The 25650-nt window shown below is 48.1% G+C and overlaps 1 protein-coding gene across 3 annotated transcripts; it reads left to right on the forward strand.

The window, feature by feature from the left end:
- The first annotated feature begins 2865 nt into the window (after nucleotides 1-2865).
- Nucleotides 2866-14520, forward strand: NAPG (NSF attachment protein gamma). Of its 3 annotated transcripts, XM_055417219.2 has the most exons (13): nucleotides 2886-3022; nucleotides 3435-3600; nucleotides 4740-4807; nucleotides 6491-6575; nucleotides 7248-7265; nucleotides 7902-7932; nucleotides 9042-9151; nucleotides 9259-9325; nucleotides 9624-9694; nucleotides 10772-10850; nucleotides 11735-11814; nucleotides 12268-12397; nucleotides 12765-14520. In XM_055417219.2, exons 2-13 carry the CDS (start codon nucleotides 3488-3490, stop codon nucleotides 12906-12908), a joined length of 996 nt encoding a protein of 331 aa, XP_055273194.1. In that variant the 5' UTR covers nucleotides 2886-3022; nucleotides 3435-3487; the 3' UTR covers nucleotides 12909-14520. The 3 variants fall into 3 exon arrangements, with proteins under 3 accessions (XP_055273196.1, XP_055273194.1, XP_088689504.1); XM_055417221.2 differs by lacking the exon at nucleotides 3435-3600 and having other exon boundaries at nucleotides 2866-3022; XM_088833378.1 differs by lacking the exons at nucleotides 2886-3022; nucleotides 3435-3600 and adding an exon at nucleotides 3185-3311.
- Nucleotides 14521-25650: the final 11130 nt, after the last annotated feature.

A 25650-nucleotide genomic window follows, 5' to 3' on the forward strand; every position in this document is an offset into this window, starting at 1 on the left:
CTTCAGCATTACTTGTTGGGGCATAGACTTGGATTACTATAATACTGAATGGTTTGCCTTGGAAACGAACAGAAATCATTCTGTCGTTTTTAAGATTGCATCCAAGTACTGCATTTCGGACTCTTTTTTGTTGACCATGATGGCTACTCCATTTCTTCTAAGGGATTCCTGCCCACAGTAGTAAATATAATGGTCATCTGAGTTAAATTCACCCATTCCAGTCCATTTTAGTTCACTGATTCCTAGAATGTCAACGTTCACTCTTGTCATCTCCTGTTTGACCACTTCCAATTTGCCTTGATTCATGGACCTAACATTCCAGGTTCCTATGCAATAATGCTCTTTGGCGACCATAAAGCATCCGTATTTCTGCTTCTTCGCTATCACACGTCAATCATTATCCTGTAACTCTTTCGACCCCATGGACTGTAGCCTGCCAGGCTCCTCTATCCATGGGATTCTCCAGGCAAGAATACTGGAGTGGGTTGCCATTCCCTTCTCCAGGGCATCTTCCCGACCCAGGGACTGAACCTGTGTCTCCTGCATTGCAGGCAGATTCTTTTCCGTCTGAGCCACCAGAGAAGCCCCTAAATAAATATGAATTTCTTTTTTGCATTAGCTTTTAATTTTTGACGTCCATGTTAGTAATACTTATAACATCTACAGCATTTGTATCACATGAGACAATTTTGATGTAGATTGTTGTGATCTGTTGTTTAGTCGCTAAGTTGTGTCTGACTCTTTTGTGACCCCATGGACCAGGCTCCTCTTCCAGTGGGATTTCCCAGGCAAGAATACTGGAGTGGGTTGCCATTTTGATCCTCCAGGGCATCTTCCTGACCCAGGGATCAAACCTGTGTCTCCTGCACTGGCAGGTGGAGTCTTTACCACAGAGGCACCAGGGAAGACCTGTTTGATGTAGGTCCTGACAGACGATTCATCTTGCAAACAGACCAGGTAAAGTTATGTCAGTAAATACAGCATAGGACTGTAAGTGTATTTTCTCTTCCTTCTGATTTTCTTAACAGTATTTTCTTTAGCTCACTTTATTGTAAGAATCGAGTTCAGTTCAGTTCAGTTCAGTTGCTCAGTTGTGTCCGACTCTCCGGGACCCCATGAACCACAGCACGCCAGGCCTCCCTGTCCATCACCAACTCCCAGAGTTCACGCAAACTCATGTCCATCGAGTCGGTGATGCCATCCAGCCATCTCATTCTCTGTCGTCCCCTTCTCCACCCGCCCCCAACCTTTCCCAGCATCAGAGTCTTTTCCAGTGAGTCAACTCGTCGCATGAGGTGGCCAAAGAATTGCAGTTTCAGCTTTAGCATCAGTCCTTCCAATGAACACCCAGGATCGATCTCCCTCAGGATAGACTGGTTGGATCTCCTTGCGGTACAAGGGACTCTCAAGAGTCTTCTCCAACACCACAGTTCAAAAGCATCAATTCTTCGGCGATCAGCTTTCTTCACAGTCCAACTCTCACATCCATACATGACCACGGGAAAAACCATAGCCTTGACTAGACGGACCTTTGTTGGCAAAGTAATGTCTCTGCTTTTTAATATACTATCTAGGTTGGTCATAACTTTCCTTCCAAGGAGTAAGCGTCTTTTAATTTCATGGCTGCAATCAGCATCTGCAGTGATTTTGGAGCCCAAAAAAATAAAGTCTGACACTGTTTCTACAAAATATGTTAACTGTTTATGTTTCCGGTAAGGTCTCCAGTCAACAGTGTTTATTTGCTAATTTTTATTAAACAAGAAGAGTCGGCAGGTAGGGAGACAGGAAGATTCTGCTGGAGTTCTGAGGAGGGTAGGGTGTGAACAGCCATCCAGGTGAGTGGGCACGCGGTGTGACCGGGAAAATGCAGAGTCGCTTCGCAGCTCTAGAGGCCTCCTGGAGGTTTGTGAGCAGTAATTAGGTGACAGTCGTGTCAGCAGCTGCTTTGTTTTCCTCCAGCCCCTTCAACCTGCCCTGAGCCCTTCCGGAGTCGGTGGGGGGCGCCGGGGCTTCCCCAGACAAAGAGAAAGGAGGCGCAGAGGGCCAGGGTGGGAGGAGGGTGTGCCGGGACCCCGGAGAAGCTAGTGATGGAGCCCGGAATTCACGCTGGGTAAAGAGGGACGCCAACAAGAGCAGCGGGACGGGAACCGAGAGTTTGGCGAAGGTGAAGAATCGTCGGAGCTGGAAAGGCAGCAAGAGGTCAAGGGCTGCCTGAACTGACCCGAGAGGCACGGTGCCTAGCGACCAGTGACTAGCGAGGTCCGGGTGTGGCTCAGGGACTGGTGTCTAGCTGGTGGGTGGAGACGGAGAGGAAGCAAGGGCCTCGCGGGAGTCACCTGCGGACGCTGGAACCACCGTGAGTCGTGGGTCGGCAGCAGTTTTGCTAGTATTTCTGTGAAACCCTCGCCCCCGACCTTCAGCCGGCGCGCACCGATGAGCATCTGCCCCTGGTTACCGGACAGTGACCCGGACGGACAGTCGGGTTTGCAGATTGACTGACAGACGTTTGGCGCAGATGTAGGACGAATGATCCAGACTGTTCGGGCCGAAGAACGAAAGGAACGGATCGCAGCGCCCAAGCACGTTCTCGGCAGAGGGAGGCGAGGTCCAAGGGCCTGGGGTCCGGCCTGTCGCACTCCCTGCCGACCTGCCGTGGTTAAAATCGCACCTGACTCATAGCAGGTGCTCAACACACCTGAGCTCAACCTGGGCAATGGAAGCGCGAACCTCCTTCTCTACCCACCGCGCCTGCGCGGGAGCCACGCGTGAGACCGTTCCGCGCGCTCTGCGTCTGCGCAACGCCTGCCTGCACAGAGCCTGCGCGGCTACCCGGCCGCTTCGCCGCGCTAGGTTTGAGCCCTGCGAGCCCCGGTAGCACGGCGGCGGCGCCTTCCCGGCCTCCTCCTCTGCGTTCCCACGCCCACTCTGCGGTCTCTCGGCCTCCACGTCAGGGCCGCGCCGCGGAGATGGCGGCTCAGAAGATAAACGAGGGGCTGGAACACCTGGCCAAAGCAGAGAAATAGTGAGTGAGGGGCCCAGCGCGGCCTTGGGCGAGCGCCGGTGTCGGCGCCGCCTAGACAAGCCTGAGTCAGCACCGGGTGGGGGCGCTGCCGCGGGGGCGGAGCCGGGCGGGCGGGGTGGGGTCGCCGCGCCCCGGAAACGCTGCCCTCCGCCGCCTGAGTGGTCGCGCCTCGGGCAGTGCGGGAGCCGCCGGGTCCGAGCATGTCTCTCTGCCTTTTCGAGCGGATGCTCCTGGCTCGTTGGGCAGCTACCTGGCCCAACTATGTTTTAAAATCTCTAGCTTTTCCCAGGTGTAGCAACTAGACGACTTAATGGATGTATCTTGTATTTTGTGGGATTTTAAAAGTTATGTTATGGTGGACAATGTTATGGGGCTTCCCAGGTGACTCAGTGATAAAAAATCCATCTGACAGGGCTGGAGACGCGGTTTCGATCCTTGGGTCAGGAAGATCCCCTGGAGAAGGGAATGGCAACCCACTCCGGTATTGTTGCTTGGAGAATTCCATCGACAGATGAACCTGGCCGGCTACAGTCCATGGGGTCACAGAGAGTCGGACACGAACATATAATGACTTTGGGGTACGGGTGGGGATTAGAAGTTTGCTTTATTGCGATGCTTTCTCAGTTTTGTCGATTAGAGTAGTCAGGCTGCATTTTAACCACTTTGTTTTTCTTAGTGAGCTTGAGAGTTGTTTACAAATTCGAATCTTACAGCAGAATTACACAGACATAAATTTTAATTGGCCAAATTAAAAGGAGCACAAGAAAGGGTGAAAGTCTGCAGGCTATAGGGGCTTCCCCCTGTCTCAGTTAAGGTGCCCACCCCCCATTCCTTGGCTTTCACTAACTGAATTCAGAATTTAAGATGGTGTTTATTTAGCAATTCTTATGCACACCTAAGTTTGACAGTCACGGGGTTAGTTTAAGCTGTAAGTCTGAAGTTACAGAAAGCCTCACAGAAGGGACAAGGAGATACGGACTCAGGATTGATTGTCCTGTGGTCCTGGAGAGCCGCTGCTCTCCTCCTCCAGTCCTGCTCTCCTCCTCCTGTTGCCCTGCTCTCTCTGGTTGCCCTTCCTATCCACTGCAGCTCATGGCAGCCTTCCTGCTGACGCCCTCTGTCCCTCTGCGGGTCTGTCTTCAGTAGTCTTTCTGGCCTCACTCTGCAGTCTCCTTGGAGGATCTTAACTGGGCGCTGGTGTGGCCCGTGTTGATGGCTCAGGTCATCTATGCCTCTCCTGAGCTGCAATCTCAGGAATCCACCTGCTCACTGCGGTGCCTCGACTGTTTCCAGCTTTAGTGCACCTCAGGGCTTGTTACACCCTGGATGCTGCTGATGCGACCCTGTTTCCGGTTCAGCAGGGCCAGGGAAGGCTTAACAATTGGTAAATTTCTAGCAAGCTAGCAGCAAATAGTGACTTAGCAGCAGCAGCAGCAAATACTGGCACTGCTCGTCTGGGGACCAGGCAGTGATTACCTCAAGTCTCCTTGGATGTTATGTAGACATTTCAGAAGGGGGAGACCATGTGTGTGACAGTGGGAGGGAAAGTGATGAAGTGTGTAGTCACCAGGAAGTTTGGTCAGAGGTGGACTAACAGGGACTTCCCAATTGATGGTTCCCCTACTCCCCTTGTTACAGACCTACAAGGTCCTTACAAGCAGGGTTCTGCTTAAGAATGTGGTTCGTAACTTGTTAACTGTATCTTCCTTTCATTTAGCCTGAAAACTGGTTTTTTGAAATGGAAGCCGGATTATGACAGCGCCGCTTCTGAGTATGGAAAAGCAGGTATCTGTTGACAGTTGCCCTGCCCCCGCAGCGGGTTATGTTGATCGCATAATTCTCACTCTTCGTGCTTCCTGTAGCATCTTAGTTGTTAGAAAAAATAACCAAAGACCCGCCTAGACCCTGTGCTTTTCCAGGTGCTGTTTGCAGGTGTCTCGAGTGCCGAGTTGCGCACCCGGCTGCGTCCCTCTCCCATGAGGGCAGACTGTGGGGCCGGTGTAGCTGTGGGCTTTTAGCATCATTAGTGTGTTCTTGAACTGCAGTCAGTTCATACTGTATACTTCCAGGAGTTTTGTCATACTTTTCTCCCAGCTGTTTCTGAACGAAGACGTTTTTGGTCCACTTTGTAAAGTGCCTGAGCCTCATTCTCAGCAGTTATGCACAGCACGTGTTAGACTCTTGTTCTTTACGGCCTTGCTCAGAGATGTGCTGATAGGTTTGCATCCAGCGTTAAGTTTATAGGCATATTTTAATATCTTTATTTGCATATAAGGTAAAAACAGTCTGAAATTCCCAACAGAAAGAGAACTTATTACAAATTCAGCATTTTCAGTTATGGAATGACAGCTTTCAGCGTATCTGTGATGATTTTGGATATAAAGCATGGTACGATTTTGAAATAGGCTGAACACATTTTATTGTGTGTTTCTGCAGTGGTTGTGATCACATGTGTTAGCCTTGGGTAGAAATCACATAAGAAATCTGCTTTTGGCAGACTTTAGTTTTAGTATATCACCAGGAAGAAAGTCAGGAAAATTGAAACTAATCGGCACAATATAGGATATACTTTGTAGAGAATAATTAAAATAATTACACGTTCACATTTTACATGGGCTTTATGGACACTTCATACAAGAATGTTTTTGTCACTGGAGAGCATGACATTTTGTAGATCTCCTCCATGAGGGAAAATTAACATGAAACTGTTGTATATGCATCTGAGACCATTTCTGCTTTCAGAAATAAGTACTTCAAGTCAGATTTTCCCATTAAAACATTCTTTGGTTGTTTTCTTTAAGGGGTTATGCAAGATACATTTCATCAGTAAAGTTTTATGACAGCAAAATGTAGAAATTCAGGGATGAAACAGTTGTTTATTTTCAGCATTTTATTAAAGATAATTTTAAGAGTGTTTTCAGCAAGTAATGTTTTCTTAAAGCAGTATACTTTTCACTTATTTGTAAGCAACACTTCATGAGCTTTCCAAAGTCTATAAGATAGTATTTAAAGATTGTGCTAAAGTTTATAAAAATATTGAGTGTGTTCATTGGACTTCAGTTTCAAAATAATTTAAACGATGGAGTAAGCTTTGAGCACCGTTTCTCTTGGTAACTGGGAAACCGCTGAGGAAAGGAGCTGTCTTTGCGACGACGCCTGCTGTTTGAGTTGTTCCTTGATCGATGTGCTCGATGTTCCTCAAAGTGTACGTGCTGGTGTTGGACTTAAAAAAAAAAAAAAAAAACTTTTGAAAATACTTGCAGATTATTGATAGTCAAAAAAGTTATAAGAAAATGGCTTAGAAAAAAGTAATATTTATAGTTTTATGAAATTTCCTAAGTATTTGGTTAAGTGTTAAGTTTATTTTCTGATATCTTACATTTCATGCAGATTTCGATAGTGATTCATTTGAGGGTTTTTTTTAAATGATGGAAATACAAAATCTGTTTTTATTTTCCTCTATTTCAGCTGTTGCTTTTAAGAATGCCAAACAGTTTGAGCAAGCAAAAGACGCCTGCCTGAGGGAAGCTGTGGCCCATGAGAACAACAGGGCGTATCTTTTCAACCTTTGGAAATGGTTATGAATTTGCTGCCTGTGGGGTACAGTGCTGTTAGCTTAGAAGCCTCTTAGAACAACTCTGCATGTCTGAACTCTGAAGGTGATTTATGGAGGCTTGATCGTGATCCACACTTCTTTGCAGAGCTGCCTTTGAGAGTTTATTGATTCTGGATTTGTTCAGTGATGGTTTTATTTGGGATGAATTGAGGGAGATGGAAGAGATAGGTGCTGAAAAGCGAAGAGGTGGTGCAGGTATACATAGTGACCACTGTATAACTATTTTAAAAGTATAGTCTTCCTCAGGTATTTGAAATGATTTTTTTAAGTAGTTGAAAACAAATTTTCTGAGGTATTTTATAATCTTATTGACTAAAAAATGTTTGTTTTACCTCACTTGCAGATTATGGTTATAGTAATCTTGCATTTTTAGTAAAACATCAGATTAACGCATAATAGAGGTAGCTTAAAAATCTGTGTGGTGTTTTTGTCAATTCCGTGGTTTTTAGTAGTCATCCTCAGGCATGAAATGATCTCTTTACCTGGTTTGTAGGCTTTGCCTTTTTGAACAGATTGGGGCAGTGATTTAGTTAGCAGCTTTTTAAAATAATGGATCTTTAGAAACTGTTTTTTTTTTCCCTTAATTGTGACTTTATTACATCTATTCAGCCTTTTTCACGCTGCCAAGTAAGTAAATTTCTTCTATGCATTTATGTATTTGCTGCTTTCCCTTAGGTCAGTAAATTTTTCCTAGTTATAAGTCCAGAAACAGTGAATTCATGTGCACTGCTGTAAATAAAATAGTGCTTTACATTTGTTTCAGTCTTCACCTGAGCCTTAAAAATGAAGTCACTCCTCACTAAGATATTCAGTGTTTAAATCACCATCATATTTTTAGGACCATTTTGTTTAGTAACCTGTGAAAAAACAAGTGAGTTAGAAACCCTGTTTTTCCCCTCTTTCTTAATATAGCTACTGGTGCCTGTTCAGAGAAGCAGAAAGTTTTCTTTTACTTCTGTGGAGAAAAAAATATTTGTTTCAAAACTTGGATTTAGGTTTGTCAGGTAGAAAGTCATTTTGCTTCTCTGAGCTTTACTTAGTTTTGCATTTGCAAAGAGAAGTCTCTTTACCTTAGGTGCCTGCTGTTTCTAAGGCATTGTTGCCCACATAGATAAATGGAAGAAAAATTATGTTGTGTCATAACAAGGGCCTAAAGTAAGTATGTATTGCCTGGCCAGTTTAAACTGATGCAACTTCTCGTGTCTGGTAGGAGGTTTTTCCTCCCATCAGGATCTCATCTGAGAACTTGTATTCTCTCTACAGAGCATACGAGCAAGCCGGCATGATGCTGAAGGTCAGTGATGTCGGGGCACATCTGCCCTGTAGGTAAAATGAGTTACGGTTTGTAGTCTTAAGGACGAGACCAGCCAGTGTGATATCCTCAAGGATTTGTCAGCTTAGTGAAGGATGAATGGGCAGGTTTGAAAACAAGCCATGTGAGGTCCACATGGAGACGCAGTGCATCAGCCTAGAGTAGATAACACCTGTAAACTTTACACCTTGCTTTTTCATGGTTTTTTCCAGTTTTAATAAAAGGTTTGGATTGGAGATGCTAGATGTTTGGCTCATGTGATGCTTAGACTCAGGTTGCTGCTGCTGCTAAGTCACTTCAGTCGTGTCCGACTCTGTGTGACCCCACAGACGGAAGCCCACCAGGCTCCCCCGTCCCTGGGATTCTCCAGGCAAGAACACTGGAGTGGGTTGCCATTTTCTTCTCCAATTAGACTCAGGTTACTAGTAAGATAAATAGAGTTACTCTGTTGACGGCACTCAGAGGGTTGCAAGCACAAGTGTACACAGGGGGATGGCTGAAATGGAGGAGGCAGGCCTGGATGTGCCAAGGGTGGGGAGAAATGCAGCTTCTAGGAGCGGGTAGGTCCCCATAGCTGCCACTCTGTCCCGCTCACCAGTGCTGTGTGGGGGCGTGAGCCTGCTGATGCTTTTGATATTTTAATATATGAAGTCACCAACAGACCTTCTGTGGACGTGTCTGATTACGAGATGCGGATGGTTAAAGCGCAGTGACCTTGGAAATGAGACCCAGCCCTTGGGCTGCTGGTTTGCGGCCTGGTTTGCACAGGCCTTGTGTATAGCAGGCACGCATGAGTATTCCAGCAACTGCAGCTGCTCAGGAAACACTGAAGAGCAAGTGTCTTGGCTTTTCCTATATGTGTAGTTTCTCTGAAACCCTGTGAAGGACTGGGCTCTGCAGGGTAAATTGGTGTGTTTCTGGTTTGGCTGAAGGAAGCCTGATGGGGAGAGTGAGCTTGTGAAGGCGTTTCATTTTCAGTATGTGTATTGCTGTGTCATGTTTTGGGTCTTTTGCCTTCTCCAGTTTCACATTGTTAACTGTACTTCTTGATTCATGCATTTACTGCTTTGTGCCCTATTGTTTGCCTAAAGGAGATGCAGAAACTCCCAGAGGCTGTTCAGCTGATCGAGAAGGCCAGCATGATGTACCTGGAGAATGGCACCCCGGACACGGCCGCCATGGCCCTGGAGCGGGCCGGGAAGTGAGTGTGGACAGGGGCTCTGCCTGGGAGTCTTTTTGTGTTGATAAAGTTTTGTGAAAACAAGTTTTCTGTTTCTCGTATAAGTCAGATATTCTTGTTTCATTTAGGCTGATAGAGAATGTAGATCCAGAAAAAGCTGTGCAGTTATATCAGCAGACAGCCAACGTGTTTGAAGTGAGTGAATTTGTTTTCTCTAAGTAGACTTAGAATGTTTAGTTTTGTGAGAAACACAGTGGCTACTTTGAAAGCTCCCCTGTGCTCACAAGTGAACTCTTCTTCTGTGAGCAGTGAGATGGGTTCTAGTGGCTTTGGTGTCGCTGACCCCGCTTCCCACCACCCCGTCCCTTCCCCAGCCCCTCCCCCCAGCTCCTCCCCCCATCCAGGTCGGTTACTTTTTAATCAGATGATTGTTGGGGAAGGAGAAAAATTCCTGCCTTAAAGCCGCCCACACTCTCTTCTCTTGGATCCACAGAATGAAGAGCGCCTGCGGCAGGCCGTCGAACTCCTGGGGAAAGCCTCCCGGCTGCTGGTGCGTGGGCGCAGGTACGTCTCACACTGCTCTGCTCCTGTGACCTGTGACCTCCAGGCCATGTTTAGGCAAGGGCTTGTTGATCGTTTGTGCAACCTGGGGTGCACCTGGCCCATAAGACAGCAGCATATTGGGTTAAACATTGAAAGATCCGCTGCTGCTGTATGTGCCGTCCCAACATGCGCTGGGCTCTTGTTGCTTAAGACCTGGCTCGGCTGCGCTAGAGACGGCTGTCTGGTCTGTTACCTGGGGAGGGGAGGTCGCAGTGTCTCTGGGGGACAGGTATCTGTAGTGCTCACCCAGGAACGTGGACAGGTTCCTGACAGCTGGACAGTGTCGTCACACAGGTTGTTTGCCATTTTATCCTTCAGACTTAGGACCCACAGCATGAGTAGCTGGATCCCAGATAACTAGGATCCTGTGGAATTTCCCTGTTTTTTACTTCACTGCAGTTTAAGCTTAGTAACCTATCTCCATTATTAATAAAATTGTGCAGAGGCGAATGTGTGCAAGTGGACAGGAGAAGGTGACTGTTGAGGATCATGGTGTCGAGGAGGACGTTTGCTCACCTCTCCCTGTCTGCCCACTCTGTGCCCCCCCACCCCCGCTCCCAATCACTGGTCAGGGCCTGACGAGGCTGGGGGTGCGCCTGAGGATGCGGACATGGTGGGGGCCGTCCTTGCAGCAGCCAGTGCTCCTGGGGCGTCTGCACGGACTCCCAGGGAAGAAGAGGGCTCTGTGATGGTGGAGTCAGGCCTGGTCTCTCCAGGGCTTCTCACAGCCGCTCGCAGAGCAGTTAGTTGAATCTGATGGATGCTCATTGTTGGATGGTCCTTACCAGACCCAACTCCCATATGAAGCAGCCTGTCCTGAAGTCCTCTCGTTCTGTCTGCTGGGGGTCGGGGAGGGCAAGTCAGATGCAGTAGTCACGCTGACTGCATGGAGCTCTCGGAGGGTATGGGGCAGTGGCTAATAGAGCCCGATGCCACCTTCATTTCTCTAGAACCTGTGACGTCAGACACGTCACGCCATGGTCTCTGCTGTGGAGCACTTAGACCTGCCTTGTTCAGCATTTCTTGTTTTGTCTTCAGGTTTGATGAGGCGGCACTGTCTATTCAGAAAGAAAAAAACATTTATAAGGAAATTGAGAATTATCCAACTTGTTATAAGGTATGCTTTCAAAGTGCTTAGTTTTGGCTTTTTCTTGGATCATATTGGTGTAACTGTGCTTGAGACCGTGTTCCATGAACGTTTGTTAATTTTTTAAATAATACCCTCTGGGCCTGTTTTTGGCTGAGCTGGAGTGATCCTGCTGTTGCCTCTCTCCTGCTGGTCAGCAGCTAGCACTGCTGGGCAGAGCACAGAAGACGGTGCCCTGAGGACTCTGAGCACTGAGCGGGTGGGAAGTCGTCTGACTTCATGTCCCCTCTGCCTCCTCTTAGCTTCGAGAGAAGCACCCCCCTGCCCCGCCTTCTCTCCAGAGGGTCTGGGGAAGAGGCCCCCGTAGAAACCCTGTCTCTCCAGCCGGAGGAGCTAGGGAAAGGGGCTCAGAGAGGAGGGCTGCAGGAGGGGCTCCTGAGTGTGTGTGCATGTGTGTTTCGGGGGGTCACCAGGCCGGGGGCAGAGGGGCTGACCCAAGACCAGAGCCACTGGCCAGGAAGCAGACGAATGTGTGGCCTGAGCCTGGGTGGTGGGTGGGTCGGTGCAGGGGCTGGACCGAGGGAAGCAGGAAGACGCAACGGTTGTCAGAGAAGAGGCCCAGGTGTTGGAGTCGGCAGATCGAGACCGTGAAGCGGCTGCGACAGCTGCTCCGTGCGACCAGGGGCAGCACCGGTGGAGCTGTAGGTAGAGGGACTGAGTTTTTTTTAATGGAAACTATAAGCGAACGAAATGAGAGTTTTAGAGCTGAGACAGCAAGGTCTGAGACACAGTAGCGGGTGGGCTTCATCTGAAAATGGAGGTGATGTCAGGTGCGAACCAAGTTACGTTCTGGGTGTCTTGGAACCGACTTCGGCGTGGACGCAAGCCTGGCCTAACCCCCTCTTTTGTCTTAGAAAACAATCGCCCAGGTCTTAGTGCACCTTCACAGAAACGACTACGTGGCGGCTGAGCGCTGTGTCCGCGAGAGCTACAGGTGAGGCCTGGTGGCGCGCCCTGCTCTGCCCAGCTCTGCTGAAGCAGGTGGCCCTGCCTTCAGAGACAGGGTGTTTGTTTTCTGTGAAGTTCAGGACAGGGCGAGTACATGGTGAGCCTTTCAGCTTTTGCAGCAGGGTTTTTATGAGTTGGGTTCTTTGCTGTGTTTTTCTCCTGGTGCTTCTGTAGAAGTGAGTGACTTGAGTAATTTTGTGATATTTGCCATATAAGAAAAAAAGAGAAAGTCCTCAGGTGTATGTTTCAGGAAGGTGAGGATAAGGGGTTTTCTCATAGGTGATGTTTAAACTGAGCAGCCTGAGGCCAGGCCCCCTGACACCTGGGCCCCAGGTCGTCTGCTGGTAACCATCCTGGGCGTGATCTGTGCTCGTACGTGGTCAGACCTGTGCGCGGGGCTGGGTGTGCGGGGCCCGGACCCATGTGCATATCCCGGCAGCATCCCCGGCTTCAATGGCAGCGAGGACTGCGCTGCCCTGGAGCAACTCCTGGAGGGCTACGACCAGCAAGACCAGGAGCAGGTGGCCGAGGTGTGCAACTCGCCGCTGTTCAAGTACATGGACAACGATGTGAGTGCCCCGCCCCGCCCTGCCCTCCTGTCCCCTCCCCTGAGGCCGATGCTCAGGAGGCTCACAGGGTGCACGTTGAGCAGGTATGCTGTGGTGACACCCCCCCGCTCCATCTGCGGGTCGCCCTCCAGGTCCCTGACTGAGTTTCTGTCAGGCTCACGGGGTCTTGGGGCCCCTCAGGCAGTGGCCACAGTGGTCGAGCCCCCGCCCTGCTGCCCAGCAGTGTTGGGTTTTGTGGCGGTGTTTCCCTCCGAGTGGTGTCCAGGTTTTCAGGGGGCAGAGACCAGGCCCTGGTGCACAGGTGAGAGCCGTGGTAACGAAGGTCAGGCCTGGACGTCCAGTCTGAGCTGCGCTTTGTCATTGACAGTACGCGAAGCTGGGCCTGAGCCTGGTGGTCCCAGGAGGCGGCGTCAAGAAGAAGGCAGCGGCTCCCCCACAGGCCAAGACCGAAGGCACTGCTGCCCCCGCCGCCGAGGATGAGGAGGACGAGTATGCAGGGGGGCTGTGCTAGGCTTGGCCCTGCCCGCATGACTCACACCCCCGGACTCCGCGGAGGGCGGCCGGACTCACGGGGTCCTGACTGATGCTGTAAGACAAGTCTCCTTCCTGGTTCCCGGACCACTGCCCTGCCCGCTGCCTGGAAGCATTTCCTTTCTTTCCCTGACAAGAGCTCTTCTCAGACACCAGCAGGAATTGACAGAGAAACATCCCATCACGTCATAGGATAGTTGATTTTAAAATTGGCAAACCCATTTCTTGACAGACTTGGTCTAAACAAAAGGGGTAACACGCATGGGGCAGTCTTTTCTCTTGGGCTCGTGTCATTTGTTAGAGAAGTTGTTTGCATTTTATTTCATAATTGCTGCTAAAAGTGAAGTTTACTGGTTAAACAAAGGAATATTGTAAACATTTCTTTTCATAAGGAGATTTGTGCCCCGTGATAATTAGAGACATTTAAGTTATTAAACCTTCAGATGGAGTGTGGGCCAGGAGGCTGTTGAGCCTTACGACATTACTTCTCCCAGAACAAGATGCACCTGGAGTGTCATGTGGATGACTGAAAATTTTGATGGTGGCAGGTTCCAGGGGCTCTGTGCATGTCTCCAGTTCTCCCCGGATCATGGACATTTCCTCCTGAAGCTCAGTGACTGTCTCTTCACCCGCCAGGTTGTTGACTGACCTTAGTCCGGCAGACATGTCCTCTCTTTGAGGACCTTGGCTCAACCTGGAGGTGCTCTCTCTAAACGGGCGTGTGGCTGAGAGCGCAGGACTGGCTTCACATGTGGGCTGCTGGTGTGTGGTTCCTTCCTGGCCTCTCCTAATGGGTTGGCTTCAAGGAGTTCTTTGCTTGAGCTCAGCCCTCTCTCCTGGTGGGAAGAAGCCCAGACCCTGCAGTGCAGCTGATGCCGCCCACCTGGCCTCCTGGGCTCAGGTCTGCTGGCTTCCCGGGGACACAGAGGTGGTATCATGGGAGGTCAAGGTCACCCTGAGCTCTGGGAGAGTCCAGGGAGTGTCCTTGCGGGGCAGGTGGGCGATAGATGGACTCTTTCTGGAAAGTCCGGGTCAGAACACTAACGAACATCCTCCTCCAGTCCCCCCCACCCCAACCTGGCACCCATGTGGTCTGTGGGCAGTGGCTCCTTCCAGCCCTTGTTTGGGGACACTGGTCTCAGTAGCATCTGTGCTCAGTGACATGTTAATAGTGCACACTTGTCCTTGCTGCTGTGCCCTCCACATCCAGCCACCCTCCAGGAGTCACCTTAATTTGCATTTGAGCTCGTTCACAGCCATCTCAGCAGATTCGGCCACACCTAGAAGATGCTCTCAACTGCATCGTGTAGACTGTTATCCAGTGCAGCCTTGGAAGAAAGGCTTCACTTCTACTATTTTCCTTCATATTAATAGAACAAAAATGCGTACTGAGCCGGGGGGTCCTGCAGGGCTTGGGGGCTTGGGGAGTGGGCCTCCCAGTGCAGGGATCTGGAACCCGGGCATCCCTGACTACCGCCACCCCACGCCCATGGTTTATGGCGTGTGTGGGGCAGGTGGCTGTTCCCCTGACATCAGGGCTTCCTGCCTGAGGTCTGGCGAGAAGTGTCTCCTCTTCCTGCTCACAGAAGCTGTTCTTGGGGATGCTCAGGAGCAGGGAGTGGTGGTCACTGCAGGGAAAGGTGTTCTGCGCTTGTGTGGTCCCTTTCCCAGAGAGGGTCCACGTGCGCGTTCTCAGTGCCCAGCAGTTCTCAGAGCCCTGTGCTGTCCTGTGTGAGTGAGCCAGTCTGCAGAGTCTAAAATATTGAACTTAACTGTACATATGCAGAGTGTGGTATTTGTGTATGAAACTGTGCTTTATTCCTGTTTTTTTCCAGCTTTAGTGAATAATATTAAATGTTATGGAAATGCTGATTATTGCTTCTATGGGAAGATAATTACAAAAATAAAATCGGAAACTGTGCAAGTGTGATTGTTCTTTTTATATTTTATGCTTGACTTGTTTCCTTTTTCCAAAGATATATCCTCAGCTACTGATAGGCTCCCAGCTGTGCCAGACAGCGCACTGCTAGACAGCAGTGTTCTGGTAAGTTATGCTCTTGGGGGTCCTGAGGCCCCACCTGGGGGATGCTGTGAACTCAGGAAGCTTTTCAGAGTGCCAGTCACCAGTTACTGTCAGACCGTGCCCTCTGGCCTCGGGGAGGTGGGCACCTTCAGCACACTTCAGTATAGCAGGAGAGTAATTCTTTCATTAAGTGACGAGGGTTTTAATACCTGGTGTGCATCTTGGTTACCTGTGGATTCACATAATATTGCTCAGACGGTTCCTGAGTGTGGACCCTGGAAGCTCTCTCTGTAATGTGGGCCATGCCCTTCTGAGGGTGGGGGTCGGTAGGAGGATTTGACACCAGGACAGAAGTTGGGGTGAGAGCCTGCAGGACACCTTGGGGGCAGGGGTAGCCGCAGGTGAGTGGGCAGGGCGGGGAAAGTCTAGGGGAGACGGGGAGGTGGGGCCCCTCATAGCCGAGGCTTCGAGGCCCAACGCCCCCGCCAAGGGCCCGATCACACTTCTACTTCAATTACAAAACACAAAGATGAAACTTAAAGAATTCCGGGTGACCCAGGGACGGCCCTCAGAGCACGGCACCTCTGGGCCCTGGCCCTGTGCGGCCACGAAGGTCACCCACTCCAGACCCCGCCACGGGGCAGCGCGCACACCTGTGCTCAGGTGTGAACGGCTCCTCCTGCAGCAGCAGTTCTGTTTGGACGTGCAACCTACCCTCCCCACCCACCCCCGGACACTGCTCCGTCCTGGGGCAGCTCCCCCGGGGCCTGGGGTCTAGTTCCGGGTTCATCACGGGGTGGGGGCCGGGGTTGATCCTTCCTCTCCGACACCCGGGTGCCAGCCGGCCTCTCCGCGCTGTCCGGCCTCTCCGAGAAAACCGCGTTTCTGCTGTAGGTGCTTATCTAGCCTCTCACTGAGCTGGGTTTGGTTGGCGGGGTGGTCCCCTTGGGGGCGGGGGCGGACACAGCGTGGGAGGGGAGCAGAGAGTTAAGAGAAAGCAGACTCAGTTCACAGCGGGAAGGCTGCTTCGGTGGGAGGGGCCGTAAGCAAGTGGCATCGGGCCCCACAGCGCCCCCACCTGCCCCAGACAGTGAGCCCTGAGGGGACTCGGGATCGGGAGCACAGACGGTGCACAGCGGACGGGTGGTCTCTGAGCCCGGGCTCTCCAATCTTCCCACGTACAGGGAAGCAGAGGTGTGGTCCTCTGTGTGTGTGTGTTTGTGTGAGTCACTGTCACCCCAGGGACTGTAGCCCACCAGCCTCCTCTGTCCGTGGGGATTTTTCCAGGCAAGAATACTGGAGTGGGTTGCCAGTTCCTTCTCCAGGGAATCTTCCTGACCCAGGGATCGAACCCAGGGACCGAACCCAGGTCTCCTGCGGCTTCCGCATAGCAGGCGGGTCCTTTACCGCTGAGCCACCTGGGAAACCCCCTGGTGTTCTTAGCAGCAATCCTGTGCTGTTCTGACTACCCGGTCTTCGTGGCAAACACCTCCCTACCCCCCAGCTAGCTATATCCTGGCTCCCCCACTCCCTCCTCAGAGCAGACCCTCAAAGCTGCCTGAGGAACTGCCTCTGGACTTGACATCCTCAGAAACTCGGCTGAATAAAATGTAATTCTCAGCTTTCAGGTTGTTCTTTTTATTTTTTTTCCAGGGAATAGCCTTTATTTGTGGGCTGTCTCCTCTCCCTTTCATTTCTGGCTTAGTAACTTAGGTTCCTGAACCTGCCTGAAATACCTAGTTTCTTATGAGGACCTTTAGCATTTTTTTGTCAGTGTCTTATGAACATTTTTTAAATCAGTCGTAGAGCTGCACAGGTCATGCAAGGTTAAAAGTCTAGCAAATCATCACTTATATTTCTATGATTCCTGCACTTTTCACCTGAGTTTGTGTGCGCTTCAGAATACGAGTGTATCCAATTCTTTATCTCATTTACTATATGTCACTTATAGACCTTACGATAATGACTTTTTTTCAAATTTGTTCTACCCTATTCTTATTTGCACTCTAAAATGAGAATGTGAATAAGCCTTCAGAGAAGTGAAATAAAGATGCTGATTTTAGTAATAATAATGTATGTTTGTTAAGGAAGGTCTCCGCTCAAGGGCTCAGCCCAGCACCCGAGTTTCCCGGCCACCAGGTGGCGCTGTGGAGCGGGTTCAGGACAGCCTCACTGGGACCAGCTGCTGGGTCACTGCTGATGGACACTGAGAACGGACAGCAGGATGGGCGACACTTGTCTAAACAGCCGATTGGACGAACACATGAGTCCACGCACTCACAGACACAGGCTTTATCAACCCTGTTTGTTGTGTCTGCCTGCTCTTAAACTCTTCCTGCCGCAAGTCACACCTGACGCTGAGTGGTAGACAAGGACCAGCTGGGCCCCCGGGGTCTCCGCTCAGCTTTGACCTGGACCACCTGCCACATTTTTGGGGGATTGGGGAGTGTTACTGGCACTGCAGTTCAGCCAGATGCCTGTAGGTGCTGGTAGCGCCCCAGCACTGGGATGAATAAGCAATGTCCCCACGAGCGCGGGCACGGAGTGCCGTCCCTTGTCAGCAACCAAGACCGTCCCTCTGCCCCCATCCCCCAGCACCACGTGATGTCAGAGTAGCAGCAGCCCCGCCTCCAAGCTTGCTGCCCCACGGTAGCCACATGGAACTGTTAAAGTGGACATAAAGGAAATAAATTTCATTTATTTGATCATACTGTCACATCTGAGATGCTGGGTGGCCCTGTGTGTCCCTGGCCACAGAAAGCCCCTTAGATAGCGCTGGTCTGGGTGCCTGCGGGGTGGGTGTCAGTGAATTGGATGGGGTGGGGGAGACTCAGGAAGGAATAACACCCGAAGGACATTTCCACACCAGTGGGCAAGGCCCCGTGGTAGTTTGGCAGGTACCAGGCAGCAGAGTCCAGGAGGTTCATGGAGAGGCTAGGCTGAGCTTTTAATTCCACAGCTCAGATCCCTCACTTCCAAAAGAAAACAGTGGTGTCTCCAGGAAACAGCAGAGGAGACGCTGGTGTCATCCAGCCAGCAGCAGGTGGGACGGGAGGCGTGCCTGTGTGCACTCCTGGTGTTTCCTCTGGACCCGCTTAGTGCCTGGGGCTGAAAAGCCCACACATCTGCTGCCCACTGGCCCCCGGGTGCCCGGCCTGGCTACAGAGGGTGAGGGCGTTTCCACCCTCGATGGAGCTCTGCTTCCCTCCTTGGGGTTTTGTTTAATGGAAATTATGTAATTTTCTGTTTTATGGAAATTATGTAATTTTCAGTGCTAAAAAAAAGCACAGCCAGCCATCCCAAAAGTACAAAGAATAAAATAATTCTCTTCAATCTCATCTTCAGAAACAAGCATTTCCTCCATGACCATCACTCCAGGCCTCTGGACAAACTGGGAAAGGGACCAGCAGGTACGAATTCTCTATAGGACAGGTTCCTAGTTACTGTTTGTAAATGAAAGTGTGACACTTAATCTTCATGGAATTCAGTGAGAGACAGGGAAAGCTAAAGAAATTTTTGAAATTCAGATGTGTTTCTTTGTAAAATATGTATTTCTAAAAGATCTCACATTTAAAATACATTGGATTGTTTATGCTTTCACATGTAACTATTTCATGTGAATTTGACATTTTCTGTCAATTCCCTGCTCTGGAATATGGGAAAATTAGCACCACCTGGACCTTTTTTTCTTATTATTTCTTATTATTTTTCTGATTTTCTGATTCTATTATTAATATTCCATGTTTGAGGTTTGTAACATTGACATCTTCTTCTTTAACCACAATCCCTCAGTTTCTTTTAAGTCTGGAAAACTTACTCTTGAATTTATATTTAAATGCTTCAGAACTTACCACCACTAATTTTATTTATTTATTTATTTATTTTTGATAGTAAATTCCATGATGCTTTTATTATTTTTTTTTAATTTATTTTTTTTAATTTTACAATATTATATTGGTTGGTTTTGCCCTACATTGACATGAATTTGCCCCAGGTGTACATGAGATCCCCCTCCTGAACCCCCCTCTCACCTCCCTCCTCCCTTTATCCTCCCTCTGGGTCATCCCCGCATACCAGCCCCGAGTATCCTGTAACATGCATTGACCCTGAACTGCTGATTCGTTTCACATATGACAACATACATGTTTCAATGTCATTCTCTCAAATCATCCCACCCTCACCCTCTCCCACAAAGTCCCAAAGACTGTTCGATACAACTGTGTCTCTTTTGCTGTCTCGTATACAGGGTTATATTTCCATCTTTATAAATTCCATATATATGTGTTAGTATACTGTATTGGTGCATTTCTTTCTGTCTTACTTCACTCTGTATAATAGGCTCCAGTTTCATCCACCTCATTAGAACTGATTCAAATGCATTCTTTTTAATGGCTGAGTAATACTCCATTGTGTATATGTACCAAAGCTTTCTTATCCATTTGTCTGCAGACGGACATCTAGGTTGCTTCCATGTCCTGGCTGTTATAAACAGTGCTGCGATGAACATTGGAGTACATGTGTCTCTTTCAACTCTGGTTTCCTCGGTGTGTATGCCCAGAAGTGCAATTGCTGGATCATATGGCAGTTCTATTTCCAGTTTTTTGAGGAATCTCCACACTGTTCTCCATAGTGGCTGTACTAGTTTGCATTCCCACCAACAGTGTAAGAGGGTTCCCTTCTCTCCACACCCTCTCCAGCATTTATTGCATGTAGACTTTTGGATAGCAGCCATTCTGACTGGTGTGAAATGGTATCTCATTGTGGTTTTGATTTGCATTTCTCTGATTATGAGGGATGTTGAGCATTTTTTCATGTGTTTGTTAGCCATCTTTATGTCTTCTTTGGAGAAATGTCTGTTTAGTTCTTTGGCCCATTTTTTGATTGGGTCATTTATTTTTCTGGAATTGAGCTGCAGGAGCTGCTTGTATATTTTGGAGATTAATCCTTTATCAGTTGCTTCATTTGCTATTATTTTCTCCCATTCTGAAGGCTGTCTTTTCACCTTACTTATAGTTTCCTTTGCTGTGCAGAAGCTTTTGATTTTAATTAGGTCCCATTCATTTATTTTTGCTTTTATTTCCAATATTCTGGGAGGTGGGTCTTGGAGGATCCTGCTGTGATTTATGTCGGAGAGTGTTTTGCCTACGTTCTCCTCTAGGAGTTTTATAGTTTCTGGTCTTACATTTAGCTCTCTAATCCATTTTGAGTTTATTTTGGTGTATGGTGTTAGGAAGTGTTCTAGTTTCATTCTTTTACAAGTGGCTGACCAGTTTTCCCAGCACCACTTGTTAAAGAGACTGTCTTTTCTCCATTGTACATTCTTGCCTCCTTTGTCAAAGATAAGGTGTCCATAGGTGTGTGGATTTATCTCTGGGCTTTCTATTTTGTTCCATTGATCTATATTTCTGTCTTTATGCCAGTACCATACTGTCTTGATGACTGTGGCTTTGTAGTAGAGCCTGAAGTCTGGCAGGTTAATTCCCCCAGTTCCATTCTTCTTCCTCAAGATTGCTTTGGCTATTCGAGGTTTTTTGTATTTCCATACAAATTGTGAGATTATTTGTTCTAGTTCTGTGGAAAATATTGTTGGTAGCTTGATAGGGATTGCGTTGAATGTATAAATTACTTTGGGTAGTATACTCATTTTTACAATATTTATTCTTCCAATCCACGAACACGGTATATTTCTCCATCTATTAGTGTCCTCTTTGATTACTTTCACTAGTGTTTTATAGTTTTCTATGTACAAGTCTTTTGTTTCCTTAGGTAGATATATTCCTAAGTATTTAATTCTTTTCGTTGCAACAGTGAATGGAATAGTTTCCTTAATTTCTCTTTCTATTTTCTCATTATTAGTGTAAAGGAATGCAAGGGATTTCTGTGTGTTGATTTTATATCCTGCAACGTTACTGTAATCATTGATTAGCTCTAGTAGTTTTCTGGTAGAGTCTTTAGGGTTTTCTGTGTAGAGGATCATGTCATCAGCGAACAGTGAAAGCTTTACTTCTTCTTTTCCAATTTGTATTCCTTTTATGTCTTTTTCTGCTCTGATTGCTGTGGCCAAAACTTCCAGAACTATGTTGAAGAGTAGTGGTGAGAGTGGGCACCCTTGTCTTGTTCCTGATTTTAGGGGAAATGCTTTCAGTTTTTCACCATTGAGGATAATGTTTGCTGTGGGTTTGTCATATATAGCTTTTATTATGTTGAGGTACGTCCCTTCTATTCCCACTTTCTGGAGGGTTTTTATCATAAATGGATGTTGAATTTTGTTGAAGGCTTTCTCTGCATCTATTGAGATAATCATATGATTTTTATTTTTCAGTTTGTTAATGTGGTGTATTACGTTGATTGATTTGCGGATGTTGAAGAATCCTTGCATTCCTGGGATAAAGCCCACTTGATCATGATGTATGATCTTCTTAATGTGTTGTTGGATTCTGATTGCTAGAATTTTGTTAAGGATTTTTGCATCTATGTTCATCAGTGATATTGGCCTGTAGTTTTCTTTTTTTGTGGGGTCTTTACCAGGTTTTGGGATTAGGGTGATGGTGGCCTCATAGAATGAGTTTGGAAGTTTCCCTTCCTCAGCTATTTTCTGGAAGAGTTTGAGTAGAATAGGTGTTAGCTCTTCTCTAAATTTTTCGTAGAATTCAGCTGTGAAGCCGTCTGGACCTGGGCTTTTGTTTGCTGGGAGATTTTTGATTACAGTTTCAATTTCCGTGCTTGTGATGGGTTTGTTCAGATTTTCTATTTCTTCCTGGTTCAGTTTTGGAAAGTTGTACTTTTCTAGGAATTTGTCCATTTCTTCCAGGTTATTCATTTTATTGCCATATAATTGCTGATAGTATTCTCTAATAATCCTTTGTATTTCTGTGTTGTCAGTTGTGATCTCTCCATTTTCATTTCTAATTTTATTGATTTTGTTCTTCTCCCTTTGTTTCTTGATGAGTCTGGCTAGTGGTTTGTCAATTTTATTTACCTTCTCAAAGAACCAGCTTTTGGCTTTGTTGATTTTTGCTATGGTCTCTTTTGTTTCTTTTGCATTTATCTCTGCCCTAATTTTTATGATTTCTTTCCTTCTACTGACCCTGGGGTTCTTTATTTCTTCCTTTTCTAGTTGCTTTAGATGTAGAGTTAGGTTATTTAGTTGACTTTTTTCTACCACCACTAATTTTAAACCATCATTTTTCCTTTTTTTAAAAAAAATGATTTTGATTCATCCCTTATTAACTAAATTTTTTTTCCAAGAAAGGCTCATGGATTTCTTCAATTATTGCCTACATAGTGGCATCTACTTTGTATCTTTTTACTTTATATACAACTTAGCTAAGGTTGACACTTCAGGGTGACCCTTCCCCTGGGAACCTAGTGGATGAGCCTGAACTTCTGCTAATATGATGAATTACCATGACTTTTTCTGATTTTAAGCCCACTTGATCATGAATTTTTTTAGTGCACTGCTGAATTGGATTTGCTAAATTGTGTTAAGGATTTCTGTGTCTGAGTTTACGAGGGCTATCTTTCTCTAATTTTCTTTTCTTGAAGGATCTGTGATGATGTTGGAATCAGGGTAACATGGGCCTTGAATCGAGGATTCTTCTCTCCTCTACTTTCTAAGAGACTTTATGTAGGGATTGGTATTTCTTTTTAAATTTTTGACACAATTCACAAGTGAATTCATCTTGCCTGGAGTTTTCTTTCTGGGAAAGTTTTCAGTTATGAATTCAATTTCCTTAAATGGCATAGAACATTTCTAGAGGGGGTTTGAAAATTTTATTTGAAGTCAGTTTTTGCAATCCATATCTTAAAAGGAATTTTTCCATTTTGTGTAAGTTGTAAAATGGCCTACATTTGTTCATAATATATAACTTCTTTATCCTTTCAATGTCTGGAAAAGCTGGACTCATGTCCCTTTCTGTGGTTCATTTCCTGGGTCATTCTCACCAGGAGCCCACAGAGCAGTGCCAAGCCCACGTACCTTCCCTGTGGCCCTTGTGGCCCACCCTTGCCCCCAGCCTCAGTGTCTCTGCAGAGCCGACCTGAGCCTGGTGCTCACTCCGGCTGGACCCCAGTGTGGGCAGCAGCCCAGCCAGACTCCCACATGACTGCTGTCTGCAGGGCCTCTCTGCCCCTTCTGCATGGGGGGTTTATTTTCAGGACACTCGCTGACACCACAGGGTCTCTCCTCATTTTTCTGGCTGTTTTATATTTTCTGATTCTTTGTTTTATGGGGGAGGGGAGGAGTTGATATGCTTTCTGGGTTTCTTGCCCCAAGGGCAATACAGGGCAGAGGCTGCTTGTCATCAGCTGCTTCAGACACAGGGTGGTGCTGAGCAATGAACCATCTGCAAGGCTCATTAATATTTCACTGCTTTGCATCAGCCCGGTGCCCCAGCAGCATCGCTCATGACTGAGTAGAGCTCTCTCTGTGTGGCTCCCTGATGCATCCTGAGCGTTTCAGGAAGGCCTGGCCCTGGCGTACTCGGTGTATGTGCTGGCGGCCTCTGAGGGCAGACTCCGGGCAGCCCCTCTTGGGTGGGAAGGGGCAGGCACGCAGCCTGGCCAAGCCGTCAGCCAGCCAGTCAAAGGCACTGGAATCCAGAGAGTTATCCCAGAACTTTCCACGGCTCAACCCGCCTCTGTTCTCATAAAGTCTTCCTGCGTGGAGATGGAACATGATGGCTGTGAAATTTTCCCTGAAAGAAGCTTGCCATGATGGAGGTGGCACCAACGATCTAAACAGATGACCACATCAGAGAAAACAGCAAGGAGATGGAAACTAGTTTTATTTGCTGGGATCTTAAGTGTCTACACTTGCACACCTGGAGGTCTGTGTCCTGGGAAGGAGTGAGGGCCTGGGCTCTGCGGGCACATTGGGGCAGGCCCAGCAGTGCGGGCATCAGGTCAGTCCAGGTGTTCCGGGCTCCATACCAGATGGCGTCTGTCCCTGGTGACCCACGCACCCCCCAGGCCCTCCCTTCTTCTTTTTGCACTTGTCTGGCTTCCAGACACCATCCACCCTTCACAGAAGTTCAAGGCAACACACCCCCTCCCTTAGGGCTGCTCCTTTTGGGTTTCTCTCTAATGCAAATGTAGGGTTTTTTTTTGCAGAATAATTTCCAGTCTAATCCAGTGGGGGTGGGGCGTGGGGGGTGTGATTTCACCTGAGGTCTGAGAACCTCCGTGGTGTTACTGAGCCCAGACCAAGTGAGGACTCACTGCCCCCTTTAGGGTAGAGCCCAGGCTTAGGGCCCCCAGCCACGCCACACTTACTATCATTTACTAGTGAGGCTGCCCAGACATTTCCAGTGGTAGGTTACGACTTGGTTCCCAGCCTAGAGGCATCCCTTGTCAGCCATCAGTTTTATAAGGCTGCAAAAATTCTTCACTTTACCCCATAAGCTTGACCTAGTTTTCCCATCAGGCATTTGACCAACACCTGAGAAAGTCTAAGCGCTCAGGAAGGGAACCTGAGGGATGCGGGTATGGACCTTCCTTCTCAGAGCTTTCGTCTCTCAGTTGCTTTTGACGCCTGGGGACAGGCATCCTGTCGTGGGGGTGGGGGAATGAAATGTTGGATCCAGATAGGGTACATGCCGGCTTGGCCGGAGAGCCGGCAGGGTTCACAATTACGCAGAGCCTTCCACCTGGAATCAGGACTGCTCAGCTCTGCGGGCATCTCCAGAGCACCTTTCAGGATCAGGATGGGGAGGCTGAGTCCTCTAGCCTAGCTGATGTCAGCCTCACCTGGAAGGTTTACACTTGATAGGTCTTCATCCACAGCCCCCAAGTCTGAGTTGCGGCATTGTGTGAGGTCCAGAAGTCTGTCTTTTTTAACAGGAACTGGAGGCAATTCTGAAGATTACTCCACATTAGGGACCCGTGGCTTGGATGCCCTGTCCCCACATAGAGCTCCATGACACAAGCTGGGATGCCACTCCTACCAGGATGTGGCTCTTCGCTGAGTGAAGGTCACGGTCCGGGGCTGGGACTTTGCTCACCTGGCTGGATAGACAGGTTTCCCAGCCAGTCTTGGACCTATGTGACTTCTCCAGCTTCACTCAAGCTTCTGCTCCGGGTTTTGGGGACACCCTTCATGCTTCTGAGACATGTGTTAGCTGTGCACAGCCAGACTGGCCGAGACTTGTGTGAAATGCTTTTGGAAATTTGATCATTATGGGCACCCCTGTGGGTCTTACTGATTTTTGGACTCTCTATTTTAAAAAATGAGGACCAATCAGAACCTTGGTGTGGAGTGGAATTCACACCTGAAGGAGCCAAAGGCCCTGAGAAGACGCCTTGAGCCGCTTCCCTGAAGTGGCCTCGGTTCCTCCTGGGCACAGAGTCGGGGACAGGTAAGAACTCAGCTCTCTCTGTTCCTTAGAAGGTGAAAGGATTTAATCCAGCCTCTTTCATTCCTGGACTTTAAATTGATATACTATTTTAACTTATGTTTCTCCCTGGAAAAAATTGTGAAAGGAGGCTGGCATTTAAAGCTGGGGTATTTCCATGTTAGTGTTTTGCTTTGATATCTCAATGTTGTCATCTTATTTCTCTGCAGAGCCTCACAGACATGACACGGGACAAAGTGCCGGGACCACAGTGTGTGATGGAAACAGAATAGGGCTAGAAGTTTGGACTTAGGTGTGGTGTAGTGTAGAAACCACTGAACTGATGGAGTTGCAGAGCCACGTCAGAG

Source organism: Moschus berezovskii, chromosome 28, assembly GCF_049115385.1.
Source record: "Moschus berezovskii isolate FMDL1 chromosome 28, NW_MosBer_1.0, whole genome shotgun sequence".
In the NCBI taxonomy this organism is placed as follows: Eukaryota; Metazoa; Chordata; class Mammalia; order Artiodactyla; family Moschidae; genus Moschus; species Moschus berezovskii.